General features: G+C 40.3%; 1 protein-coding gene across 2 annotated transcripts in view; it reads right to left on the bottom strand.

The window, feature by feature from the left end:
• LOC115474265 (gamma-aminobutyric acid receptor subunit beta-4) overlaps positions 1-23,878 on the bottom strand; it is a 318,482-nt gene extending 294,604 nt beyond the window's left edge. For both annotated transcript variants that reach the window (XM_030209660.1, XM_030209661.1), the window contains exons 1-2: positions 23,799-23,878; positions 18,936-19,024 (exon numbers count right to left, since the gene is read on the bottom strand). In XM_030209660.1, the coding sequence (XP_030065520.1) occupies positions 18,936-19,024; positions 23,799-23,878 (169 nt within the window). The remainder of the gene's footprint in view (positions 1-18,935; positions 19,025-23,798) is intronic.
• Between the last annotated feature and the right edge of the window lie 832 nt (positions 23,879-24,710).

Raw genomic sequence — 24,710 nt, 5'->3', positions numbered from 1 at the left:
CTCCATTAAGCCCCTCATTCTACAACAGGTCACCTAAATTTAAGTGCCTTTTGCACGTGTAAGCCCTGTCTCATCACACACCATCTGGGCACCAGCTAGCATGCCGCAGGTCAGGGGCACCCAAGATCAGGTCCACAAAGAAATACCCATTCACAATCCAAGTACTGCAGTTTCTTTCTTAATCAAAAATCCAGAAGGCCATAAGGTTTTGAGCTGGGGCTTTACTTTTATTGTACTCTCTGGTTTTTTGTTTTTTTTTACAGTCTGGGAATAAATAAGATTTGTTCTCACTCAAAGAAAAAACTCCAGTCCAGAGAATTATTCAAAATAACCAAACTTTACCGAATATTCAGCAATCAGCAGTTCAAATCCTTCTTGTAAACAGTCAATTCGTAATCCAATTTAATACCAGATGCAAACTATAAATCCAGAACCAAACTTAGGGATATGGTGTATCTTCCACAATGCAATTGTTAACCCTACAAAATGTACATATTTAAAGTCCCTCCTGTCCATACCCATCCCTTCTGGGTGAAACAACCTAAGGCTGTGCCTGCAGCACTTCTGTAGCAAGCAGATCTTCTTTTGGATCAGACCTCCCTGTCTGTCCACACTTTCGAGTACCTCTCCAGGCTACCACCTTTGGCTCTGAACAGCTCTTCATTGTTCCTGCTCCCAGACTGGGATTTCCTAACTCCCACCTGGATCATTCCTCCACTTTATGGTTAATGCTGGAATTTTCCCTCTTTGGTCAGCCATCCCATCCCATCCCATCTCCTCTAGGTGGGGGTACAGCAACCAAAGACCTTGTGCACTCCCCAACAATAACATTTATCACTTCCTAACCTTTCCCACACTGGCTCTCAACAACCAGGAACATTTCCCTCTTCAACTTACCCAGGAACCCACCCCCTTGGGCTGGATCCTGTACCACTCACAACCTTAGAACCCTCCCCTCAGTAACTCTGCAGAGTTCTCTCATAATCTTTAGTAATCCCCACACGCTTAAATTTATAGAATGCTATCAGCTAGACGAGTAAGTGTACACAGCATGTACATGGCAGTAACACTCCTAAGCTCTATTCCATAATTCCGCAATAAAATTGCATAGCGTGTAATTGCTAGAGGGGTGGTCAAAGGGGAGGAGCATAGGCGGGGCACAGAGAAGGCCAACATTACTTAGGCTATTTACAGACTATTGTAAGTTACGCACTTTAATGTTACATTTAGGCACTGGATGCCATAGACCTATCAAAAATGTTTATTCCTACATTTTGACACATTGATATGGCTTTACGCTAGTATTCTATAAGGCTTATTACCCCAGGTAATATGGCACCCTGTTATAGAACTTCATCGCTCTCATGTATATGGGGATATCCTGAAAACCTGACCTGTTGGAGGTCCTGAAGGATAGGGAATAAACACTGGAGTAGCCCCTTTCTTAGCTAAGCAAAACAGATAACACTTGAATATGTTAAAATGATGCTATTTGAGGGTCTTATATATTCTGGGGGACTATATCAATTGTTTTTTCTTAAGGTGTCCTGATTAAATTTAATTAGAACTGACCAGAAGTTATTTCATGTAAAAGCTGGTTAAATAATGAGAAATGAACTGGTGATCTCAGTCTTCTTTACAGTGGGCAGTGTTCATCCTGGATGGCCAACTGGAAGCTCTGAAGTCAGTCCTTTGTGTCTTTCTCTTTCCTTCATTTCTCAGAAAGACTGTGCTACCAGATTATAAACACAGAGCTCAGCAGTTTGCTCTTTTTCTCCTCAGTGCTTCCTGTGTTGATTGGAAGCATATACCAGTTGACGGAAGATTGGGCCAGACCAATCCATTACTGTTTTCTGTTGCTATTCTTAATTCACTTTCCCCCGGATTTTATATAGGTCGCCCAAGGTTGAGCATGCAAATTTGGGTGTGGATCAAAGATCCACATATAAATTAATTAGTTAAGAAGCAGATAACAATAAATAATTGGTGTTAATTGGCACTCATTTGAAATTATGCATGGATCTGCCCTACCCCCTATTCTATAACATGCAACTCAAAAGGGGGTGTGGCTAGGGGAGGGGCATGGGCAGGGAAGTGGCGTTCCCAGAATTTAGGCACAATGTTATAGAATAATGTGATTTACGTGCCCAACCACCATTAGTTGCATCCAGCAATTATACCGAGTTTCAGCAGGTATAGTGCTCACTCACACCCAAAGCTAGATGCAAGATCTATGCTAAGCTAGTATTTCACAAAAAGCCCCCGGGCACAGAGCATCCTTTGCAGCATATTAGTTAGCACAAATATTCCCAGTGCCTAGTTGTGGGCACCATTTACTGAATTTACCCTATATGACATTGGTGGACTAAGATAGAATTTAGAGAGTCATGGGATAGGATGTAGTGTCCTATTTTGGATTCAAAACTGGTTAAAGGATAGAAAACAGAGAATGAGTAGAGTAGGGTTAAATGGTCAGTATTCTCAATGGAGAAGGGTAGATAGTGGGGTTCCTCAGGGGTATAATTAAATTTGCTGATGACACAAAGTTTTTCAAAGTTGTTAAATCGCATGTGGAATGTGAAAAATAAGAGGACCTTACAAGACTGGGAGACTGGGCGTCTACATGGTAGATGACATTTAATGTGAACAAGTTCAAAGTGATGCATATGGAAAAGAAGAAACCAAACTATAGCTACGTAATGCAAGGTTACATGTTAGGAGTCACGGACAAGAAAGGGATCTCGGCATCGTTGTTGATGATACGTAGAAACCCTCTGTTCAGTGTGCTGCTGCGGCTAAGAAAGCAAATAGAATGTTAGGTATTATTAGGAAAGGAATGGAAAACAAAAGTGAGGATGTTATAATGCCTTTGTATTGGTCCATGGTGCGACCACACCTCGAATATTGTGTTCAATTCTGGTCACCACATCTCAAAAAATAAATAGTGGAATTAGAAAAGGTACAGAGAAAGGCGATGAAAATGATAAAAACAACTTCCCTATGAGGAAAGGCTGAAGTGTCTAGGGCTCTTCAGCTTGGAGAAAAGGCCACTGTGGGGAGATATGATAGAGGTCTATAAAATAATGAGTGGAGTGGAACGGGTATACGTGAATCGTTTGTTTACTCTTTCCAAAAAAACTAGGACTAGGGGGCATGCGATGAAGCTACAAAGTAGTAAATTTAATACGAATCAGAGAAACCTTTTCTTCACTCAAAGTGTAATTAAACTCTGGAATTCATTGCCAGAGAATGTGGTAAATGCGGTTAGCTTAGCGGGATTTTAAAAAGGTCTAGACGACTTCCTAAAGGAAAAGTCCATAGACCATTATTAAATTAACTTGGGGAAAATCCACTGCTATTTCTGGGATAAGCAGCATAAAATGTATTGAACTTTTTTGGAAACTTGCCAGGTATTTCTGACCTGGATTGGCCACTTTTGGAAGCAGGATGCTGGGCTTGATGGACCTTTGGTCTGTCCCAGTGTGGCAAACTTTATGTACTTATGATAAAGCAGCGGGGGGGGGGGGGGGAAGGGGGAGAGGATTGGCATAATAGGTTAGCACAGACATGGGGGAGGGAGCTACGGAAAGAGGGAGGAAAATGGGACAATGAAAAGACAGGGGAGAGAGAGGGAGGAAGGACACAGAGAAGACTAGAGAACAGTAAGAACTGGAAGACTGAGATAAGATGAAAAAGAAGATAAAGAAGCGATGAAGTGTTTGTGTGTGTTTTCACCTCAACCAGTTGCTCTCAACCCAGGCCTTGGAACATGCTCAGCCAGTCATGTTGTAAGGATAACAACAGTGAATATGTATGAGATACGTTTGTATGCACTAACTCTATTTTTGTAAATCTATTTTAAACATATTCATTGTGGAATCCTGAAAACTAATGGACTGTGTATATGACAATGGAATTTGGAGGAGAATTGTCAAACTTCTCCAGCTGGGTAAATATGGGGTTTCTTGGGTAAACTGCCTGATTAAAAAATGTCCTCATTAGGGGGTCCTTTTACTAAGCTCTGGTAAAAGGGGGCCTGCTCTAGCATCAGCACTATCTTTTTGGGGGGTAAAAGAAATGGCCATGTGGTAAGTGAGCCACTTACCGTGTGGCTATTTTGGCATGAATCTCGTGGTGCTGCCGAATTACCACTAGGTAAGCACCAGCGCTACAAAATTGAAATATTTTTGTAGCGCTGGAAATGCCGCGCACTGGGATGGGAACTACCACTGGGCTCTTGTTTATACCCCGGCAGTAGTTCCAGATTGGTGCACGGCAAGCCTGTTGCCACACTCCAACCCTTTAGTAAAAGGACCCCTAGAGCAGCTAAAATTTTGAATGGGGTTTTATAGCATGTGGAGTCTACTAAAGGCTCTTCTAGGGTATTACTATGTTGAACTACTACTGAAAAAGGCTTGAGCGAAATCTCAAATCCCATTCTATCAGTTCTAGAGGGGATCTTCAAGAATGGGGAGGATACCTGTAGTGTGATGTAATATTATGGGAGGTACTGCCCAAGGATAGGACAGAAGTATATATGGCTCACAGAATGCTCTCTGTATTATCTCTCAAGGAACAGAGGTGCAGTTGCTGACATTAACTCCGATAGATTTATATAACTCTTTCTATTCTGGAATGTTGATCAACTTATTGAAGAGGCTTCAATTCATGCAAAAATAGAGCAGACAGAGTGATTTTCAGATTTAAAAGAAATGATCAGATTACTCTATTGTTGATCCAATGTCATTAGTTGCTTATTTAAGCCCAAATTATATTTAAGGTGTCTTGCTTGGTTTATAAAATAAATTGCTAGGCCAATCTTCAGATTATAGGGATGTCCTTTTCTGATCAAACTTATCATTCTTCAGATCATTCTTTATTGATATTTCCTTCTATTAAAGCTAATGACGTAAATGAATATTTGATAACTTGTTTCCTCTTCTAGCTGCTAGAATTTGGAATGCCTTATCTTGCGTCATGGTCTTTATCTGCCTGCATTTTTCTATGTCTCTATAAATATGATAGAGACGTTTAAATACCCATGTGATATACATGCACAGGAGGTAAGTATCTTTCAATTGAAAGGGAGCTCTGGGATGAGAGAGGGGACATAAGATGAAGGTGAAAGGGGATAGACTCAGAAGTAAACTGAGGAAATACTTCCTCTCGGAAAGGGTGGTGAATTAATGGAACAGGCTCCCGGTGGAAGTGATAGAGATGAAAACAGTATCTGAATGCAAGAAAGCTTGGTACAAGTACATAGTATCTGTAAGGGAGTGGAAGGGATAGTAAATGGCATGAATGGGCAGACAGGATAGGCCATATGGTCTTTATCTGCCTTCATTTTTCTCTGTTTCTTGACAACACCCCTGTTATTCAGTGCTGTTTAGCAGGCCAGGAATGGTTCCTGGCCAGTTAAATAGCGCTTAGCTGGCTCAGTGCTAATATTCTGAACCCTGCAACACAACGAAACTAATACTAGAACTGGACAAAACTTAACTCTTTCTCCTTGATTACCTAATGTATTCTGTCACTCATGAACTCTAACACAATACCACTCTGTACTTGTCATACCGGAATTGGTGATCGCCATCAAGCCACATTGAGCCTACAAATAGGTGGGAAAATGTGGGATATAAATGCAACAAATAAATAAAATAAATAAATTCTGTGCAAGCTAGCCGGTTATCTCCGCTGAATATTAGCACTTATCGCATAGCGCTAGATTCTATAAATGAGCCTAAAAAATTGGCACTGAAAAACCCACACAAGCAGTATTCTATAAGCTATACATAAACTTTGGTGCGGTTTACAGAATAATGCATAAGCAGAGAGGTCACATGTATATTTAGGCACCATCATTTGCACCAATGAAAATGTGGTACAAATGTCTGCACCTAAATTTATACACGGAGAACACATCTACTATAATAAAACGCACCCTCAACGTTCTGAGGACAAAGGTACTGAACTCAAAGCACAACGATAAAGGGTTCGTAACTTCATGGTGGTGAAGCCATCCCACTATGAATTTGTGTCCCGCCCTCGCGTCAAATGTCATGACGACAAACGAATCCTTTAACGTTGTGCTGTGACTTCAGAAACTTGGCACACAGAACGTTAAGGGTGACAACGAATGAATCGCAAACAAGCAGGGGGAACAGTAGGGAAACACACGGAGTGTGTTTCCCTACTCCTCCCACTGGATGCCCACCACCCACCACCCAAAGACAAGCACGAAAAAACACACAGAAAAAAAGAAGCCCCACTCCAACATGCTGGAGGTGCAACACCCACCCCCGCGCTGCACCTCCACCAACCCACCCACGAAAAACAAGGAAACAAAAAAAGCAAAACAAAACCCACCCCCACCCCTACCCACCCACCCACCCACCCACCGACGCGTAGCTTTGCTGCTGGGGAACCCGAAACAACAAGTCCTGTCTTCTGCCTCCTGCGTGATCTTCAAGTAGGGCTTCTCTGCGTCTGACGTCCTGCACGTGCAGGACGTCAGACGCACAGAAGCCCGCCCTGCACAGGCTACCAATGCAGAACATCATGTTGGAGTCAGCAAAGCAAACATCAGAGGAATTCTGCTGGCGGGATTTCGGTTCACCCGCCAGCAAAACTACAAAACGGTAGGGTGGGATGGCGTGGGCGGCGGGTGCCTCGCGCAGCGAACAGTCCAACGAAAACCTTGCTAGCGCCCGTTTCATATGTGTCAGAAACGGGCCTTTATAACTAGTATTCTATAATTACTCACATAACCATGTCCTCAATCTGCCCCAAAATGCCCATGAAAAAAGCCAATTGTTAGCACTAACTTGCTCATTAATCTATTAAATTGTGCATGCAAATCGGGGCACACCTAAATTTGTGCACACAATTTTTGGTGACTTTTATAGAATATGGGAGATAGCAGCTAACCAGCAATATCATGCGATATAGCCAGCTATCTGTGACTATTCAAGCGCTGGCTGTATAACTTTAGTGGCCAAATCGGACCGCATTAACAGCAGTCCTATCTTTGCCCGCTATAAGCTTAACTGGCCAGTGGTTAATGCTGTATCCCAAAGTTATTATTAGTTTCTTATTTCGTTTTCCACTTTGGTTCTTTTTAGGGATAATGGATATAAATGCTCAGGAGGAAGCTGCGCTCCAGGGAGTGGAGAAACAATGGTTTTTCCTTTCTAATAGGAGAATGTGTGCTTATCCTTATACCAGTTGGAAGAGTTCTGAGGAGGGATTTATTTGAATCTACAATATCCTTGAGGATGAATATTCTCAGGTCGGTTGAGATGGAGCTATGCTATGGAAGCAGTGCTCACTAACAAGGCATTTAATTTATTAGGATTTATTTACCGCCTTTTTGAAAGAATTCACTCAAGGCGGTGTACAGTAAGAATAAATCAAACATAAGCAATAGGCAATTACAACAGTAAAAATATTTAAATATCAATGCAAAGTATGGCGTGGAGGGGCATAATCGAATGGAAACGCCTATCTCCATGGGCGTTTATCTCCGAGAACGGGTCCGTAAAGGGGCGGGCCGAACCGTAAATTTGAAAAAATGGACGTTTTTGAGCTGGGCATTTGTTTTTTTAGTGATAATGGAAACTAAAAACGCCCAGCTCAAAAACGTCCTAATCCGAGCCATTTGGTCATGGGAGGGGCCACGATTCGTAGTACACTCGCCCCCCTGATATGCCAGGACACCAACTGGGCACCCTACGTCAGTGCGGTGGACTTCAGAAAAAGCTCCCACATGCATAGCTCCCTTACCAAGGGTGCTGAACACCCAACCCCCCTCCCCCAAAACCCACAAATGTACAACACTACCATAGCTCTTAGGGGTGAAGGGAGCACCTACATGTGGGTACAGTGGGTTTTGGAGGCCTCCCATTTACCAGCACAAGTGTTACAGGTGGGGGGGGATGGGCCTGGGGCCACCTGGCTGAAGTGCACTGCGGTACCCACTAAAAGTGCTCCAGGGACCTGCATACACGCAGGCATCTAGGACTGGTAGCTGCTATATAACCTTGGCACACCAGTTGACACCTGAAGACTAATCTCTACGAAAACGTCCTTTATTGGAATAACCGCCTTTACTCACAGTTAACTGCAGATCAGAGGTTGTGCCCCACTGGCAACTAGTCTCCCTGGTACTGAGATGAGCAGTAGGTCAGAACTGGCAGAATGCTGTACAATGCCCTCATTCAGCCACATTCAAGGGAAGAACTAAGTTGTCTAACGTGGCTAACACAGGAAAGGGAACTAAAACTGGCTTACAAAAATGGCCACTGACCGCATGGACTACAACAGGAAACACAACAGGGCACACTCTGACCTAGTAGGCAGGGGGAAAAGCACCATGGGAGAAGAGCCTACCAACTACCAACATTGTGAGACTGTTACACAAGCTAATGAAATCACGGAGCCCAATACCCTACACCCACCACAATGCAATGCTGATGTGATCCTGTACTGCACCCGAGAGCTGCATCTGACCCAGGGAAAGGCTGTGAGAGGATCGAACACATTCTGCTGTCATGGAGGTGGGTACGGCATTTGAGGCTGGCATATAGGCTGGGAAAAAAGTTTTTAAAGTGTTTTTTTTTGGTGGGAGGGGGTTAGTGACCACTGGGGGAGTCCGGGGAGGTCATCCCCATTTCCCTCCAGTGGTCATCTGGGCAGTTGGGGCACTTTTTTGGGACTTGTTCGTGAAAAAAAAGGGTCCAAAAAAAGTGACCCAAAATCATGATAAAAACGCTTTTTTTTTCGATTATCAGCTAAAGACGCCCATCTCTCCTCAGCTGATAACCACGCCCCAGTTCCGCCTCCACCACACCTCCGACACGCCCCCGTCAACTTTATTCGTTTCCGCGATGGAGTGCAGTTGGAAACGCCCAAAATCGGCTTTCGATTATACCAATTTGGGCGCCTTTGCGAGACAAATGTCTATCTCCCGATTTAGGTCGCACTATAGGCGTTTTTCTCTTTCGAAAATAAGCTGGATAGTATACTATTTACAATGTCAACACAAATGTAATAGAACATTTTAATAGACAGCGTAGGGTATAAGCAAAGATGGAACATATAGAGATAGGTAAGAGAGTAAGAGGATTTAGAAAATAAAGTGACTAATTTAAAGAAAGTTACACATTTAATATATGTTTAGTGTTTTTTTTCTCTGAAAGAGGGAGAGGAGAACTTCCACAGTTTTCCTGCAAAATTTAGGAGGCCCAATTTTTTTTCTGTATGCTCAAGAATGAGAATTAAATTAGTTTATTTTCTATTTTGAAGCTCTATAAATCATGAAGAAGGAAGCCATGGATTTATAGAATGTGTTTTCTCTACAATTGTAGCCAATTCTTCCTACTGTGCTACTGATTTTGCTTCTCTGTTAGTGAACCCGATTTGGTTTGGAACAATCATACCGGGAAAGGACTTTTGTTGAATGACGTAACAGAGAGCTACGTCATGACTTCAAACCTATATCAGTTCCCACCACAAGTACCTGATTTTAGATATTGCAGCCAGCTATTTTTACACTACAACTTCTGAAGATGGACACCCTTTATCTCTAGGGGAAGATCCCTAATAAAAGAGGAGTTATGAGTGCATACCTTTTGTTTGATTAAAAAGAGAGGATGAGGAGTTCTTATAAAAACAGACACTTTAGTCCTTGTAAGAAAAGGAAGCAGTGAAAAAGGATTATCTAGCTGGGAAAATGGAATAAACATAAATAGGCTAAACAGGTTGTTTGCAATGGTTAACCAGCACATGACACTGAGGATTATGAGGCTATTGGACGCATGCATTTTATTTATTTACACAATTTTAATACACCACTCAATCAAACATAGAATTGCAAGGTGATTTATAATAAAATTAAGTTAGAAAAGAGAGGAAAATGGGTAGAGGAGAACAAAAAAAAAAGGAAAAGGGGTGGGATTATAGAAGGTTCTAGAAGGCTGATTGGAATAGTAGAGGAGGTGATATCAAGCTGAAGGCCTGGGGTGGGCAGAATCTCTAGTAATATTTAGTTGGATGTGGGATAGAGGTGGAAGAGTATGACGTATTTTCAAATTATATGTGAGAAAGGATGGATATTGAGTTCACAGAAGACACATAAATAGTGGTAGGGGAAATTAAAGTACGAAGGAATGGAGGAGTGGCCTAGTGGTTAGAGAACCAGTCTTGCAATCCCGAGGTGACTAGTTCAAATCCCACTGCTGCTCCTTGTGATCTTGGGCAAGTCACTTAACCCTCCATTGCCTCAGGTACAAAATTAGATTGTGAGCTCTCCTGGGACAGAGAAATATCCAGTGCACCTGAATGTAACTCACCTTGAGCTACCACTGAAAAAGGTGTGAGCAAAATCTAAATAAATAAAGAATGGGTGGTATAATTGGGGGGCAAAAGTGTTGATAAGGACATTGGACTAGATTCTATAAATCATGCTGAGATTTCCACATGGAAAATGAAGCGTATTCTATAAATTGTGATTTAATTTAGGTGTACTTTATAGAATAAGCCTAAATTTCCATGTGGTTTATAGAATATGCCAAGCACCGATCCACATGACTAAATTTGTTCACCGTCAATTACACCAAGTAAAACCTGATGTAAATCCCAACACCTAAATTAGGCACAGAGAGAGTGTTTTCTTTAACAATGCGTATAGATTTTAGAAATGTCCATGCCCACCCATTCCATGCCCATAACCATGCTCACTTTTCAACTATGCAACTTAAATTTACATGCACCACATTACAGAATACATTTAGCAAGTAGCATGCATATATTCTAATTAATATCTATTAGTGTGATATATAAAATCCCGGGTATTATGTTTATGATGGAAAGAAAGTATACTAGAGGGCTGGAGATCTTTTAGTAATGTTTCTAAATCAGTGTTGAAGGAAATTTTATACTCATTGAAAGTTACATTCACCCTAATGGATTCTTGTCCCTCTTTTGATTAGGGATGCAACAGGCATTTTCATTTTACCATGGTTTCAAATTGTTTCAAACTCATTTGATATTGAAATTTAAATGAAAATTATACTCACGTATATTATACCAAGTATTGCAGTACTACTGCAAATGGAAAAGGTAGTCCTGATGCTGACTCAGTGTATTAATCACTGCCAATTATCCAGCTTTCACTATTTATTTAATAATTTCTAGGGTAAATTTATAATAAGTATGAAAGCGTGAAGCAGAAATCACATGACTGAATACTTTTTACTCTTACAGGAATGACCAAGACTCCAACCCTCCTTCAAAAAGTGCACATTAAGGTGTTTGAAATGATGTCAATATTATTTCATGTCAAAGTACATTTCAACATGATGCAATATCATTGATATCTCATTAATCCTGCTACTATATTAAAACATTTATATGGGTCAATATTCAAAAGAAGTTATAGGTAGGGTACGGTCTGTGCCCTGAAAAGGACAGGTACAAATCAAAGTAGGGTATACACAAAAAGTAGCACGTATGAGTTTATCTTGTTGGGCAGACTGGATGGACCGTGCAGGTCTTTTTCTGCCATCATCTGCTATGTTACTATGTCGTTTCATATCATTTTTGTGAATGCCCCAAATTTAAGGGGTTTTCCCTTGTTGTTAACAATGCTGTTAGTATACGCTACTGAAAAGTGACATGCTTACTGATAGATAGTGCTAAACAACATATATAAGGCCGAGGAAACGCCCCATAATGTTTTAACTTCTGGCTATATAATTGTTGTGATTGGCAATAACGGCATACTTATCTATTATTAACAATGATCATAGAAACCCAGTGGAAGCTAGATATCTTCACCAACAGGGCCATGTTCTGTACCCTTTAGATTAATTGATTTTATCACAGTGTTGGGAATGCTATACAACTCCTTCATGAACAACCATTTTGAAAGGGAAATGGATACCAGCTTCAAAGTTTTTTGGAACATGGATTTATGCTTTCCCATAATGCCTTGTAAAATGGCCTTCTGTTAAACAAACTGAAATAAATTGTCCTGTACCTTTACGAATGGATCTTTCTGGAGACATTATGACTAGGGATGGACAGCCAAAAATTTGTTTTAGTTCATTTCTTATGCCTTTTGCAACATTGTTTTGGTTTGGTTTGATTAGTCTTCATTTTTGTTTCAGGGGCAATGTCCTGAAGAGTGTATGTTCTTTCAAAATGGAGTGCCCTCTTTGCAAAGAGTTCACCCTTTTTGCAAAAATAGCACAGGCTTTTAGAAAGAGCACACAAACTGCGAATATGAGTGCTTACGCATGCATGCACTATCAGGGAAGAGTCACATTTATTCTGAAAGAGTGCATCCTCTTTGCAAATACCGCTGGATTTTATATAGCGAGCCTAGAGTTCTGTGAGGTTCTGCACGTAAATCTAGGCGTATTGTATAACTACATGTGTAGATTGTTTTAACAAGCATTGTTAACAGCTCTTAACAAGCAATTACGAGCACTAATTAGAATTTACGCGTTTACATTGCTAAGCATATTCTGTAATGTACTGCACCTAAATTCTAATGCGAGCAGGCAAAAAGGGGCATGCTTAGGGGTGTGGAAATTGGTGTTTCATGGGCATTCCAAAACCTATGTGCATTGTTATAAAATATAGGCCAGTGCAAATAAATCTATTACACAGAGATTTATACCAGCTTGCTGTTGGTGTAAATGGACACACGTAGATTTAGTCACTTGAACTATACCTAAGCATATTCTAAATAGCAGGCACAGATTTACGTATGGTATTTAGAATACACAGACGTGATTGCCTAACGCGCATTAATTGTAGGCGCCATATATAGAATTGGGCCCATAGTGCGTACTATTATTGGCAAACAAACAAACAAACACAAGTGGATAATTCTCTACAGTTTGCCTAAAGGGTCCTGTTTACTAAGCAGCATTACAGGCACATTAACCATGTACGTGCCTACAATATCCCTATAGACACCTACATGGTTAGCACACGCACTAAGTGTAGGCGTGCTAACAACACTAACACACCTTAGTAAATAGGGACCAAAGTTAGGTTTCGGGATGATGAGCTTTAAGAATTAATTCTACACAGACAATTACACATGTAATTACCATTATAGAATGCTAGCATAAGTCCACAGTTCCATGCCACACTTTAGGTGCAACCACTTACGTTATCTCAATGGCTGGTGTAAATGCACATGCCTAACTGCTGTCAGTTAAACGTGTCAATGATATTATTCTATAATGTGATTGCATAAGTGCTAGGCATACCCCTGACCCACCTATGCCCCACACAAGTCCACGTCCCTTTTGCAAACTATAGAGTTTGTGCGTTTAATTGATAGAATACCGATTAAGGGTAGTCATGCACATAACTGCAAATTAGTGCCAATAAGCAAGAGTTAACACCAATTATAGCCAATTATCCATTGTTAACACAAATTAGCAGCTAATTAACAAATAAGTCATGCATGTAAATCCGCTAATTCTATATATGGTGCCCAAAATTGCACACTGAAATTTGGCACACCTCAAGCATATTACATAATTGCACACACTACGTAATTGACAAACGAACAGTTAATTGGCAATAATTGGGTGCTAATAATCAATTATTGATGCTAATTGTCAACAATTAAAATTAACTTGCATCCATCTTTCTAGTAGGGATTCTATAAAGATGGATGCACAAATTTTCCGTGCAGATCTGAAAAAGGAGCATGACCATGGGAGGGGAATGGGCAGACCAGGGGTGTTCCTAGAAATTATGCACAGTGTGATAGGATATGGCAGATCTGCACCTATTTTAGGCATGAGGATTTATACTGGCTTTCAGTTGGTGTAAATCCTTGCACCAAAAAATGAGTCAGATCCTGGCACTAAGTGCTATTCTATAAATGGCACCAAAATTTGGATGCAATTTATAGAATAGCATTTAGTGCTCACTTTTTTCAGCACCTAATAAATTTGGGTGGCATTTACAGAATCCAGTCCAAAGTGTGCACAACTTTGCATGCTAAGTGTCAAATTGTACGTGCAAGTTCATAGAATTAGGGGGCAATATGTTTTTTTTCTTTTGCTTGTTTTCATCTCTTAATGACATGCAATGTCATGGGATATGTTATTTGGCATTTCCCATGCCATTGCAAACAGCAGTCCATTGCTAATTAAGACTATGCTTCTTTCAATTTGCATTCAATTGAAAATCTCTCTATCTCCCCTTGAGTCATGGGGGCCTATTATTTCTTTTGATTTCCTAGATGTCTGTCTGCTTGAAATTCTTTCTCTGTGGTTCTCTACTACTTTGGGTAGATTTACATATGAATTTCTATACTTAAAAGAACACTAGCTCTTCCATGTCGTCTACCTGATCTCTGAATTATGATACTGCTGTTGTCATCTGAAACTGTTCATCCTGAGCTATTTATTATTAACAGCCTAGCTGCCACATGGCGATTTGTATATCGAATAAAAGGAAATAAAAAATTAACTTATGTTACAGTGCTGATGTCCTCTATCTTCAGTAGTTGGCTATTCTAGGCTATGCTATCTTCCTCTTTGGCTCCTGGAAGACCTATAGTTAAATCAACACCCAGACCCCCCAACCAGCCAAGATGTCTACAATATTTGGGCCTACATTCTGGCTGATAAATTGCCTGGTAATTTTGTCAACGACAATCAATGAGAGGCACTAGGTATCTTGCAACAAAGCACTGGAGCAGACACTATCAGATCCAAAGACTCTTTATTTGAACAGACCCGACGTGGCTACGTATCGCCAAATAGGCTGCATCAGGGGTACAGAACCAAAACAGTTGTAACAAGGAATGAAGAAGCAGCTTGTGTACTATCTGCCATTGAGAAAGTGCTGAAGACATCTTGGTTGCTCAGTTTTACTACCAGGGCTAAGCATAGTGTGTCCCTGGCTAGCTGTTCTGTACCCCTGATGCAGCCTATTTGGTGAAATGTGGCCACGTTGGGTCTGTTAAAATAAAGAGTCTTTGGATCTGATAGTGTTTGCTCTGGTTCTTCTGGTAATTTTGTCAGCCAGTGCTGAAAATCAGTGTTGACTAGTTAAAAGTTGAATTGTGCTCCGTGAACATGCTCTTCATTGTGTCTTTTTATCTGGTTAAATTTTATCTGCATAAAAATTTTCCTACAGAAAATTTTGCTAGTATCTGCAAGAGGGAAGGGACAAAAGGAGGATGATGGGTTTAAAATGTCAAAGTTTGGCAGATTCTCAAATGTACCTGGGCAAACACTGTGAGTATCAACCATTAATTATTTTTTTGTAATAAAATATTTGTAAGATTTAGAGGCCCTTTTATTAAAGGGTATTAAGCCCTTAATGTGCATTTTTTGGTAGTTTGCCTTCCCAAAATACTTTTCTTTTGATGATGTCCTGTCATTCTGGATAATAATCTCTTATGCTTTAATGTCCTTTCTGTAGAAAATCCAATGATTCCTTGCATACAGAAGTCTCGATTCACTGCCTCTGGTTTCCTTGCCAACATTTTATATTTTTCTGAATTCATGAGGTAGATGTATCCTCCCTTGTTGTCTGCCTCCCCTAAGCTGAAAGGTGTCTGGTATATAGTATGAGTTGGATCATTGGAAATACAACAGAGACCCAAAATTTACTGCAGATATTATCTGCTTTTAAAATGTTATAGATGGTCTTATATTAGCCTTGCTTCTTTTACAAAAGTCACATCACAAAACTCGGTTATAATGAGCTTCAAAAGTGGAACTTTTTTTTTTTTAACTTAACAAGAGAATTCTGTAATTCATAAATAAAGGCATCCATAACATTGTCAGATGAGGTTTAGCTCCTCAGTTAAAACCAAATGAAAAGTCTAAAAAGTCCTATAAAAGCAAGAGGAAAAAAACACAACAACAAATAAAACAATAACAAAAAATGTATGAGGCTCTTTTACTAAAGTGCATTAAGCAGATAGGATGCAAATCAATAAATGGTGTGCAACGTTAGGTGCTGGGATGATCCATACTAAGATAGTATTGTGTAAAGGGCGCTCTGCGTGAAACAGCCTTTACAGAATAGTAGCTTAGGAAGAGATTCTATACATGGCGCCAATAAAATCGGCGCTGAAATCAGTGCCGACTAAGCGTATTCTTTAATCAGTGCCTAGATTTAGGTGCTGATTATAGAATACACTTAGTTGATATTTCAGCATCTAAATCTATGCGCATCCAATTATACCAACAAAAACTTGGTGTAAGTCCCTGTGCATAGACTTAGGTGCACTAGCCTATATTCTATAACTAGGCATGTAAATTTTGGAATGCCCATGAAATGCCCATTTCCCTGCCTTTAACCATGCCCCATTTTCACTGTTTGTGTTAGAAGTTTGGCACACTTCATTATAAAATACGGTTAGCGAGTTGTGTGCATAAATTCTAATCAGTGCCAATTAGTGCTCATTATTGCTTGTTAAGTGCTGTTATCAGTGCTCGTTACCTTGTTAAGCTTGTTAAATTATATACATTGTTATAAAATCTGCACCAATTCTGGCACCGATCTTTAAGTGCACTGTATAGAATCCTGGGGTTAGCGTACATTTTGCACCTAACTTTGGGTGCCAACAGTTATGCCTGCCAAAAACTGACATAAATACTAGTGCCCAACAGGCAGGCAAATGACTGTATTCTATAACATCGTGTCTAAATTATGGAAACACCCCTTACCTGCCCATGTCCCTCCCATGGCCACACCCCCTTTGGAGTTGTATGCTGTGAAAATTAGGTACACATGGAGTGGAGGAGTGGCCTAGTGGTTAGAGTGGTGGACTTTGGTCCTGGGGAACTGGGTTCAATTCCCACTGCAGGCACAGGCAGCTCCTTATGACTCTGGGCAAGTCACTTAACCCTCCATTGCCCCAGGTACAAATAAGTACCTGTATATAATATGTAAGCCGCATTGAACCTGCTATGAGTGGGAAAGTGCGGGGTACAAATGTAATAAAAATAGGGTGCAGTACAGAGCCACATGTAACTTCTAACTGCTGCAAATTAGCACCAATACTTGATTGTTATCACTTAATTAGCTAACTAGTTTATGCACCGGTCTTGGATCCATGTCCAAAATTGAGTGCTCAACTTTGGGTGACCTATAAAGAATCTGTCATGTTCACTGCTACCACACAAGCATGCTATTTTTGCAGTGGTTTAGCAGTTAAAGTGCACTAATTCACTTGATAAGTATGTTTTGTGTTAGGGGGCAAGAATGAGGCACTACATGAGTGAAAAATGTGCATGGATAGAATGTTGCAGTTAGCACAGGTTCACTTAGCACCTTCTCAATAGGAGTTGCTAAGTTTGTTCATGCTAGTTGCAACCAGCGTTAACTTGCGCTCATGAACATTACTCCATGAGAATGGCAGAGGACATGCTGGGCACACTTCAAACAGTTGCTGTGCTGCCTTTGCACTTATTTCCCTGCATTCTATATATACATTGCATGTGCATCCAACTTGCATGTGCAAATTAATTAAATAACTAGTCAATCAGTGCTGATAAATAGGCAATAACAAGAAATTATCAGCAATAATTGGCAATAAGTAGACTCTACATGTGCATCTTTTTAGGCGTATTCTATAAAAAGGTGCATGTAAATTCTAGTGCGCGGAACTGAAAAGGAGACATGGCCATGGGAGGAGAATGGATGCATTCCTAAAATGTGTGTGCATTGTTATGGAATTAGGGGGAATCCGTGCCTAATTTACGCATGGTGATTTACACCAGGTTTTCACTGGTGTAAATGATCACGCCGAAATGTAGTGGTGGTTCCCAGCACTTAGTGTTATTCTATAAACCATACCCAACTGTAAGCGTGGCTTACAGAATAGCACTAAGCACTATTTTTTCAGCGCCAACTTTTTATGTGTCATTTATAGAACCTAAACCATAGTGCATTACCTTTTGATGTTAAGGTGTGGTGGGTGCAAAACTTAATACACTTTAGTAAAAGACCCTTATGTTATCCCTTCCATTGAGAAAATAATGGAAAGCTAGTGCAGTATGTCCAATACATTAACTACTGAAACCCATAACACTACCAGAATATACACTGTGTCCTAAATCTATAAGTTGTCTCCTCTATTTAAGACAGTGATATAATTGATTCCCATTTAAAACCCTGAAAAAACAAGGGATAAATATTCAGCCCCTGGTGGTCAGTGATTTTTTTCGCTGCTGATATCTTTATGCCTGGACATTCAATGCCAGGCCATGTCTGGGCACCAGCATTGCATATCTGGGTATGTGTAGTTGGGTGGCATTTAACCAATTAAGTGCCAATATTCAGACTTAATCGGTTAAGTTAACCTTCCCAAAGATAAGACTGGTATTGTGGCCCTAATTGACTGGTTAGTGTAACTGGTTAAGGGCTGAATATTGGCATTTAACCAGTTAAATGCCAACTTCGCCCCCAGACTGCCCATTGAAAAGCTGGTTTTGGCTTAGGCAGTTGGTGGTGATGTTCAGCTGCACTATTCAGTTATGTACCAGTGAATATTGACAGATAGCCTTGCACAGGTGATTTAAATGTGCAGGAGCCTCTTCTGACCAGTAAAATTACTTTGAATATTGATCCCATAAATGTTTTGTTAAAGCAGGGGTTCTCAAATCAGCCCCCGGGACATACTTAGCCAGTCAGGTTTTCAGGATTCCTGCAATGAATATGCATAGGATAAATTTGCATTCATTGTCTCCATTGAATAATGCATATTCATTGTGGGCATCCTGAAAACCAGACTGGCTGGGTGTGTCCTGAGGACTGGGTTGAGAACCCTGTGTTAACGTGAAGAATACCACTAAAAACAACAAAGGTGAAAAATAAGATCCAAAGGTGAAGTTATCAACTCCACCCCACCCCCCAAAAAAAAAAAAAAAAAAAAAAATTACCTCCAAAATCTGGTCTGAGGCGAATGTCATACCCCTTCAGCAATTTGTCCACAGTTTTTTTCACCACAGAGATATTCCCAGAAGGTAGGCTGAAGAGACAGAATAGGAATGAGAATTGTAGCAACAGTTTGGAACAATTCCAATAGTAAATTACCCTCCTCCCCCAATACACATCCCTTCCAACCTGCCTCAATAGTTTGCCTTGATAGCCTTTGCATCTGAGAGTTAATATTTCATTGCACTTTATCTTTGCTGCTTCTTATGCCTTAGCAACCCAGCTATAGCTCCTAGTGAATGGATCATTATTATATTTCTGTACTAAAAAACAAAACAAAACAAAACATAAACAAAAAAAAAAAACAGCGTCTGTTTTCTGACACAAAGTGGATTATATTCACTGGTCTTTTGATCTTTAACCATCATTGTGGAATGGTGGAGAGGAAATGCTTAGCCATAAAAATAGTGATAGGTTGGATTAAAAGCTAAGGAACATGGAAATCTCATACAAAACAGAAGAGGACAAGAGGAGGGAAGATGGAATAATGAATAGAACCTGGTGGTGGAAGCGTTGGGGTGGGAGTGGGAGAGGTGTAAAGAACTATGGATGTATATGTATGCGTGTCATGCACAGCTGCCAGTTCACAGTATTTTCTCATGATCACATGATATCATAGTCAAATTCTCTGTCACATTTCTACACAAATTAATGCAGTCTACTTGGGAATCCTTCTGATTCTCCTTCCTGAGTCTCACTATCCTGTGCTCAGAAGAAAGAAAAGAACAGAACCTAAAAAGAAGGTTATTGTTCATAGCAAGGTTCACTTTCTAGAATGTCACTGGCACTTATACTCCAGAACCCAAACAAGGCCGGCACTATATTTAGGTCAACTAGGCAGTTGTATAGAATACCAAACTGTGGAGGATGGCAAAAAATACCCCCCAAAGTACCCTTGCAGTAGCGGCCTCCAATCTCCCATCACTGCCATTTACACTGCTGCAACTCTGCCACATTTCACCATGACTGGTGGTGATGGTGGCAATGCCAATAAAACAGGAAAAAAGCATGGTGAGGAGCCTCAGAACCCTCTGCCCGCAGCACTCAGAAAGCCAAGCCGGTCCAACTCCTTTTGATGTTGACTTCCTTTTTGCATGGGGGTGGGACCGGCTGGACTTTCAGAGGGCAGCACACAGGGATTCAGAGGCTCTGTACCACATTTCTTTCCTATTTTATTGCTATTTCTGCTGCTGTAGGTCCAGGAGAGATGTGGCCACAGTGGTGATAAGGGCAAAAGGAATGAGAATGGGGGAGGGGGTGTTGGCAAGAATGAGGATTCACCTAGGATGCCTAATATCCTTGCACACCAGGTCTTGAATCCAAAACCATATATTTGGTGCAACATAGTCTTGCTACTACTGTTGTACCCTTGCATTGACAAAACTTATCTGCTTCAACAAAGAAAAACTATTATCCCAGGGTAAGAGTTTATGGGAGATGATTCTAAAACAGAAGCTGCACTTGAGACATCTAGGACTTATTTCTCACTACTGCCTGAACTGCAATGAACATGATAGAACAAGGCACGCGCCTCAAATATGGTAATTTTTGCTAAAGGGGAAAAGAACTTCAGGGAGGAGAAGAGGAGGAGGAGACAGACATAAAGGGGAGAGGGGAAAATAAATAAGAAGATTGAAAGCATGGAGGAGGGGAAACTGCTGAGAGGGAAAGAGGGTGAGAAGGAGACGGTTGGAAGAGACTTAAGACAGAAGGTCCTCCTATTGTGAAGGATATAGGGCTAGATTCTATATATCACACCTTAAAAAATCAGCGCCCAAAAAATATGCCTAGGTGTATTCTATAAACTACACTTAAAGCTAGGCACATTTTATAGAATACGCCTAAATCTATATGTAATTTATAGCATATGTGGAGGATTGGCCTAGTGGTTAGGGTGGTGGACTCTGGTCCTGGGGAACTGAGTTCAATTCCCACTTCAGGCACAGGTAGCTCCTAGTGACTCTGGGCAAGTCACTTAACCCTCCATTGCCCCAGGTACAAATAAGTGCCTGTATACAATATGTAAGCTGCATTGAGCCTGCCATGAGTGGGAAAGTGCAGGGTACAAATGTAACAAAAAAAAATGCCAAGTGCCCATTTTCTGTGACTATATTTAGTTGTGACCATTTAGGCCAATGAATGCCAATGCCTAAATTACGCATAGAATGGTCATATTCTATAACACTGCACGCAAATTCAAGGAATACCCATGACCTACCCATGCCTAGGGTTACCATATGGCTCCAGAAAAAGGAGGACAGATTGAGCCAGTTTGGGGTTTGCTTTCAATGGAAGCAAAACCCAGACTGGATCAATGAGTCCTCCTTTTTCTAGAGCCATATGGTAACCCTACCCATGCCCCTCCCATAGGTATGCCCCCTTTTCAGATCTGCACCTTAGAATTTACATGCTTCACTTTAGATTGTAAGCTCTTCTGAGCAGGGACCGTCCTTATTCGTTAGTTTGTACAGCGCTGCGTAACCCTAGTAGCGCTCTAGAAATGTTAAGTAGTAGTAGTATAGAATACACTGACAGTTATGCCAGTAAATTATAATTAATGCAAATTAATATCAATACTTGCTTGTTAAGTGCAATTATCAGCGCTGATTGGCTAGTTAAGCTAATTAAGTTGCACATGCAAATCCAGAATATGACCGGATTTGTGTGCACAACCTGTTTTGCACACCATAGAATCTGGAGGATACTGTTGAAAGCAACAAAGACTATTGAGGAGGAGGAAATTGAACATTCTAAAGGGAAATACACTACAGTGGAAGAAACTCTGCTCATAGATGATGTATGAAATGGCAGAGTAGCTAAAGAGACAGACAAAAACTGCTGGAGAAAGTGCAAAGAGGAAAGATAAGTAAGAGGCTAAGAGCAAAGAAAAACAGTGAGGGTGAGATTGTTTAACAGGATAAACTGATGGAGGGGAAAGTGGAAGAAAAGCAGATGAAGGAAGAAGGCGAGGAAAAGAATGAGGAGAGATAAACAAGAGGAAGGAGGTGAGGAGAGAAAACAACAGAATAAGGAAAGACAATGATTAAAGGGAAACTAAGAGAAACAAATAGTGGCATAATGAAGGCGATAATGGATAGAAAATAGCAAGGGAAAGCAAAAAGATATATGTTTGGCCAGAGACTAAAAGATACCCAGAAAACAAAGGTGGAAAATCTGTTTTGATTTGTTTCTGAAAGAGAATCTGGACTCAAAATTTAGTCAAATATAGTCTGACTACATATTGACTTAATAAAGGATTTGCATCAAAAAATTTTAAATTAGCTGCTTTGGAGCAGATTATAATGCATCTGCTTAGAAGGTTACAGTTAGGCCACAGATTGAGAGATATCCACATTTTATAATAGTCCATAAAATCCTGCTTAAAATTAAAGTAAAAGCAGATATCTACTTCTTATGCATCACAAATATATTATGGTAAATTATTGCATTTTGCATACATTTATCAATCTATTTGTAAGAAGAGAAGGATATGGGTTCTTTATATAAGCACTAGGACCAGTAGGATAGCACATGAAATTGCCCCATCATTATTTTCACTGGAAGTTACTTGACTCAAGAGCCAACCCACATTTAAGTTTGATCATTTTTCAGAGATCATCTCATTTTTCCATCACATCATTTTTCTTTGCTTAGTATAATTGTAGTGAAAGGTAGTCTGCAGTATGCTCTTTCTTACTGTTGTGTCAAAAATAATATACAATTACATAGAAGTTTTACTTTGGATACACAACAAGAATGACTCAGTCTCCCACTGACGCCACTAAAATGGAAGCAACCAAGACATAAGAAGCATGAGCTAAGGATGGAAATAGTTTATCCAGGATCATTCTGCATTGCATTATTAGAATGGAGTGAGGAAAAGGAAGGGCAAAATGAATGGATGAAGAGGGGATGGAGTGGCAGGAAGGGAGGGAGTGAAGGGCTATGGTATGTAATTCTGCTGGGCAGGAAGGAACCACTGATGGGGGGGGGGGGGGGGAGTGGGGAGCAATACATAGGCTTAATCAAAGGTAAACTATAAAACCAGAAGCCCTGAATCCTTCATTTTATTATAGTTCCTCATTTACATTTCCTCATTTGCAAGTAACTGTGGTAATCAAAATTACATTTCTGGGTAATGTTGAAAGAGCAAGAAGTCCTTTATTTATGTCATCATTCAATGAAATTCTGCAAATGCTAATGAAAAAGCACGACTGATTCCAGGAAGTGGGTACATATGATATGAGTGCAGTATTTTTGTTTTTAATTAATAAAAGACCATTTAGCAGTAGTATCTTAGCAAATGAAGCATCAAACTGTGTTTCAAAACGAGACCACATTAAAAAACACAGGGATACACATTTCTTGAGAACAATGCTACATACTGACTCGACCTGTGCCCAGTCCAGCATCTAACCTGCAAAGCAACACTTGCCTTGCCAACAAAGCCTGGGCGCACTGGGAGTAGGGTTTTCTTTCCCCAGCTACCATGTTGGCATTCTGTGCAAGCTTGTCCCTATGATGAGTGCATCCATGCACACAGCTACATGCATGTGTGGACATGCGACTTTATGTGTATGCAGTGTATACCATATTACAGGTCCTGTAAATCTGGACACCATATTCCTCAATACAGGCTTTATTTTGTCAGTTTCCCCGGCATATCTGTTTTACTAAGGGAAATCAAATATACATGCCATACTACCACTGCAGGACCAGGAAGGCAAATGTTCACTCAATGTACGCACATTAAAAAGACACACCAATCATATTTTGCAACATTTTTTTAATGGAATGATGTCTCTTACCTTTGTGCACAGCAGACAAAGCAAAGAGCTGCTAAAGCAGATAAAATTCCACTAAAACTGCCTGCCTGAAATCTCCACATTTCCACAAACACCATTGAGGGGGAAAATTATGGAGGGGGAGGGGAAGTGGATCTTCTGGAATCCCCTCAGAAATAATTCCTAAAAATGTTCTCTATCTACCTATATATATGTATATGTATATATGTATACACACACACACACACATATATATATATGTATATGTATATATGTATACACACACACACACACATATATATATATATATTTATATATATTTAAAAAGAAAAAAAAAGAACAAAATTCTTATTAGTGCCAGTCAAAGAAATCGTCTTTTCTTTCTTTCAGCATCCTCTCGGCAAGAGGCATCTTCTGACTATGAAGAATATCCCAAGAGAAATAAGACAGATGTCCCCAAATAGAGTCGAAATGTGGAATAAATCTTGCCGAAAGATAAATATTTTTTTTTCTTCTCCCCACTTTGATTTTTTTTCTCATGCTATTTTGCCAGCCGGTTCTGCAGATGTTGCATGGTTCCTGCTTTCCACCTTCGGAGGAGGAGGAGGAGGAGGAGAGGAGGAGGAGGAGGTGAAGGGGAAGGGGGAGGGGGTGAGAGTTATCTAGCAATTCAATTTTACACTGAATTTCATCCCGGTTTTTTTTTTTTTTTGTTGCTTCTTCCCCCTCTTTTCGTCACACCTTCGGTGTGCTTAGGGTCTTGTGCCCTGCCACTGATGGATGCTTAAATGGTCTTGTTTAAGAAAAGACAAAAAGACTAACAAAAAAAAAAAAATAGCTGTGTTGAAAGGATGGCCACAAAAGGCAGAACTGCATCTCTTACTGCTGCTGTTGCAGCTCCTGTACAGTTTGCTCTGCTCATTGCAAAGTCACAAA

This window comes from Microcaecilia unicolor, chromosome 7 (genome assembly GCF_901765095.1).
Source record: "Microcaecilia unicolor chromosome 7, aMicUni1.1, whole genome shotgun sequence".
Classification (NCBI taxonomy): Eukaryota; Metazoa; Chordata; class Amphibia; order Gymnophiona; family Siphonopidae; genus Microcaecilia; species Microcaecilia unicolor.
Note: the sequence above shows the minus strand (reverse complement) of the source record. Positions and strands in the feature narration are given on the sequence as shown.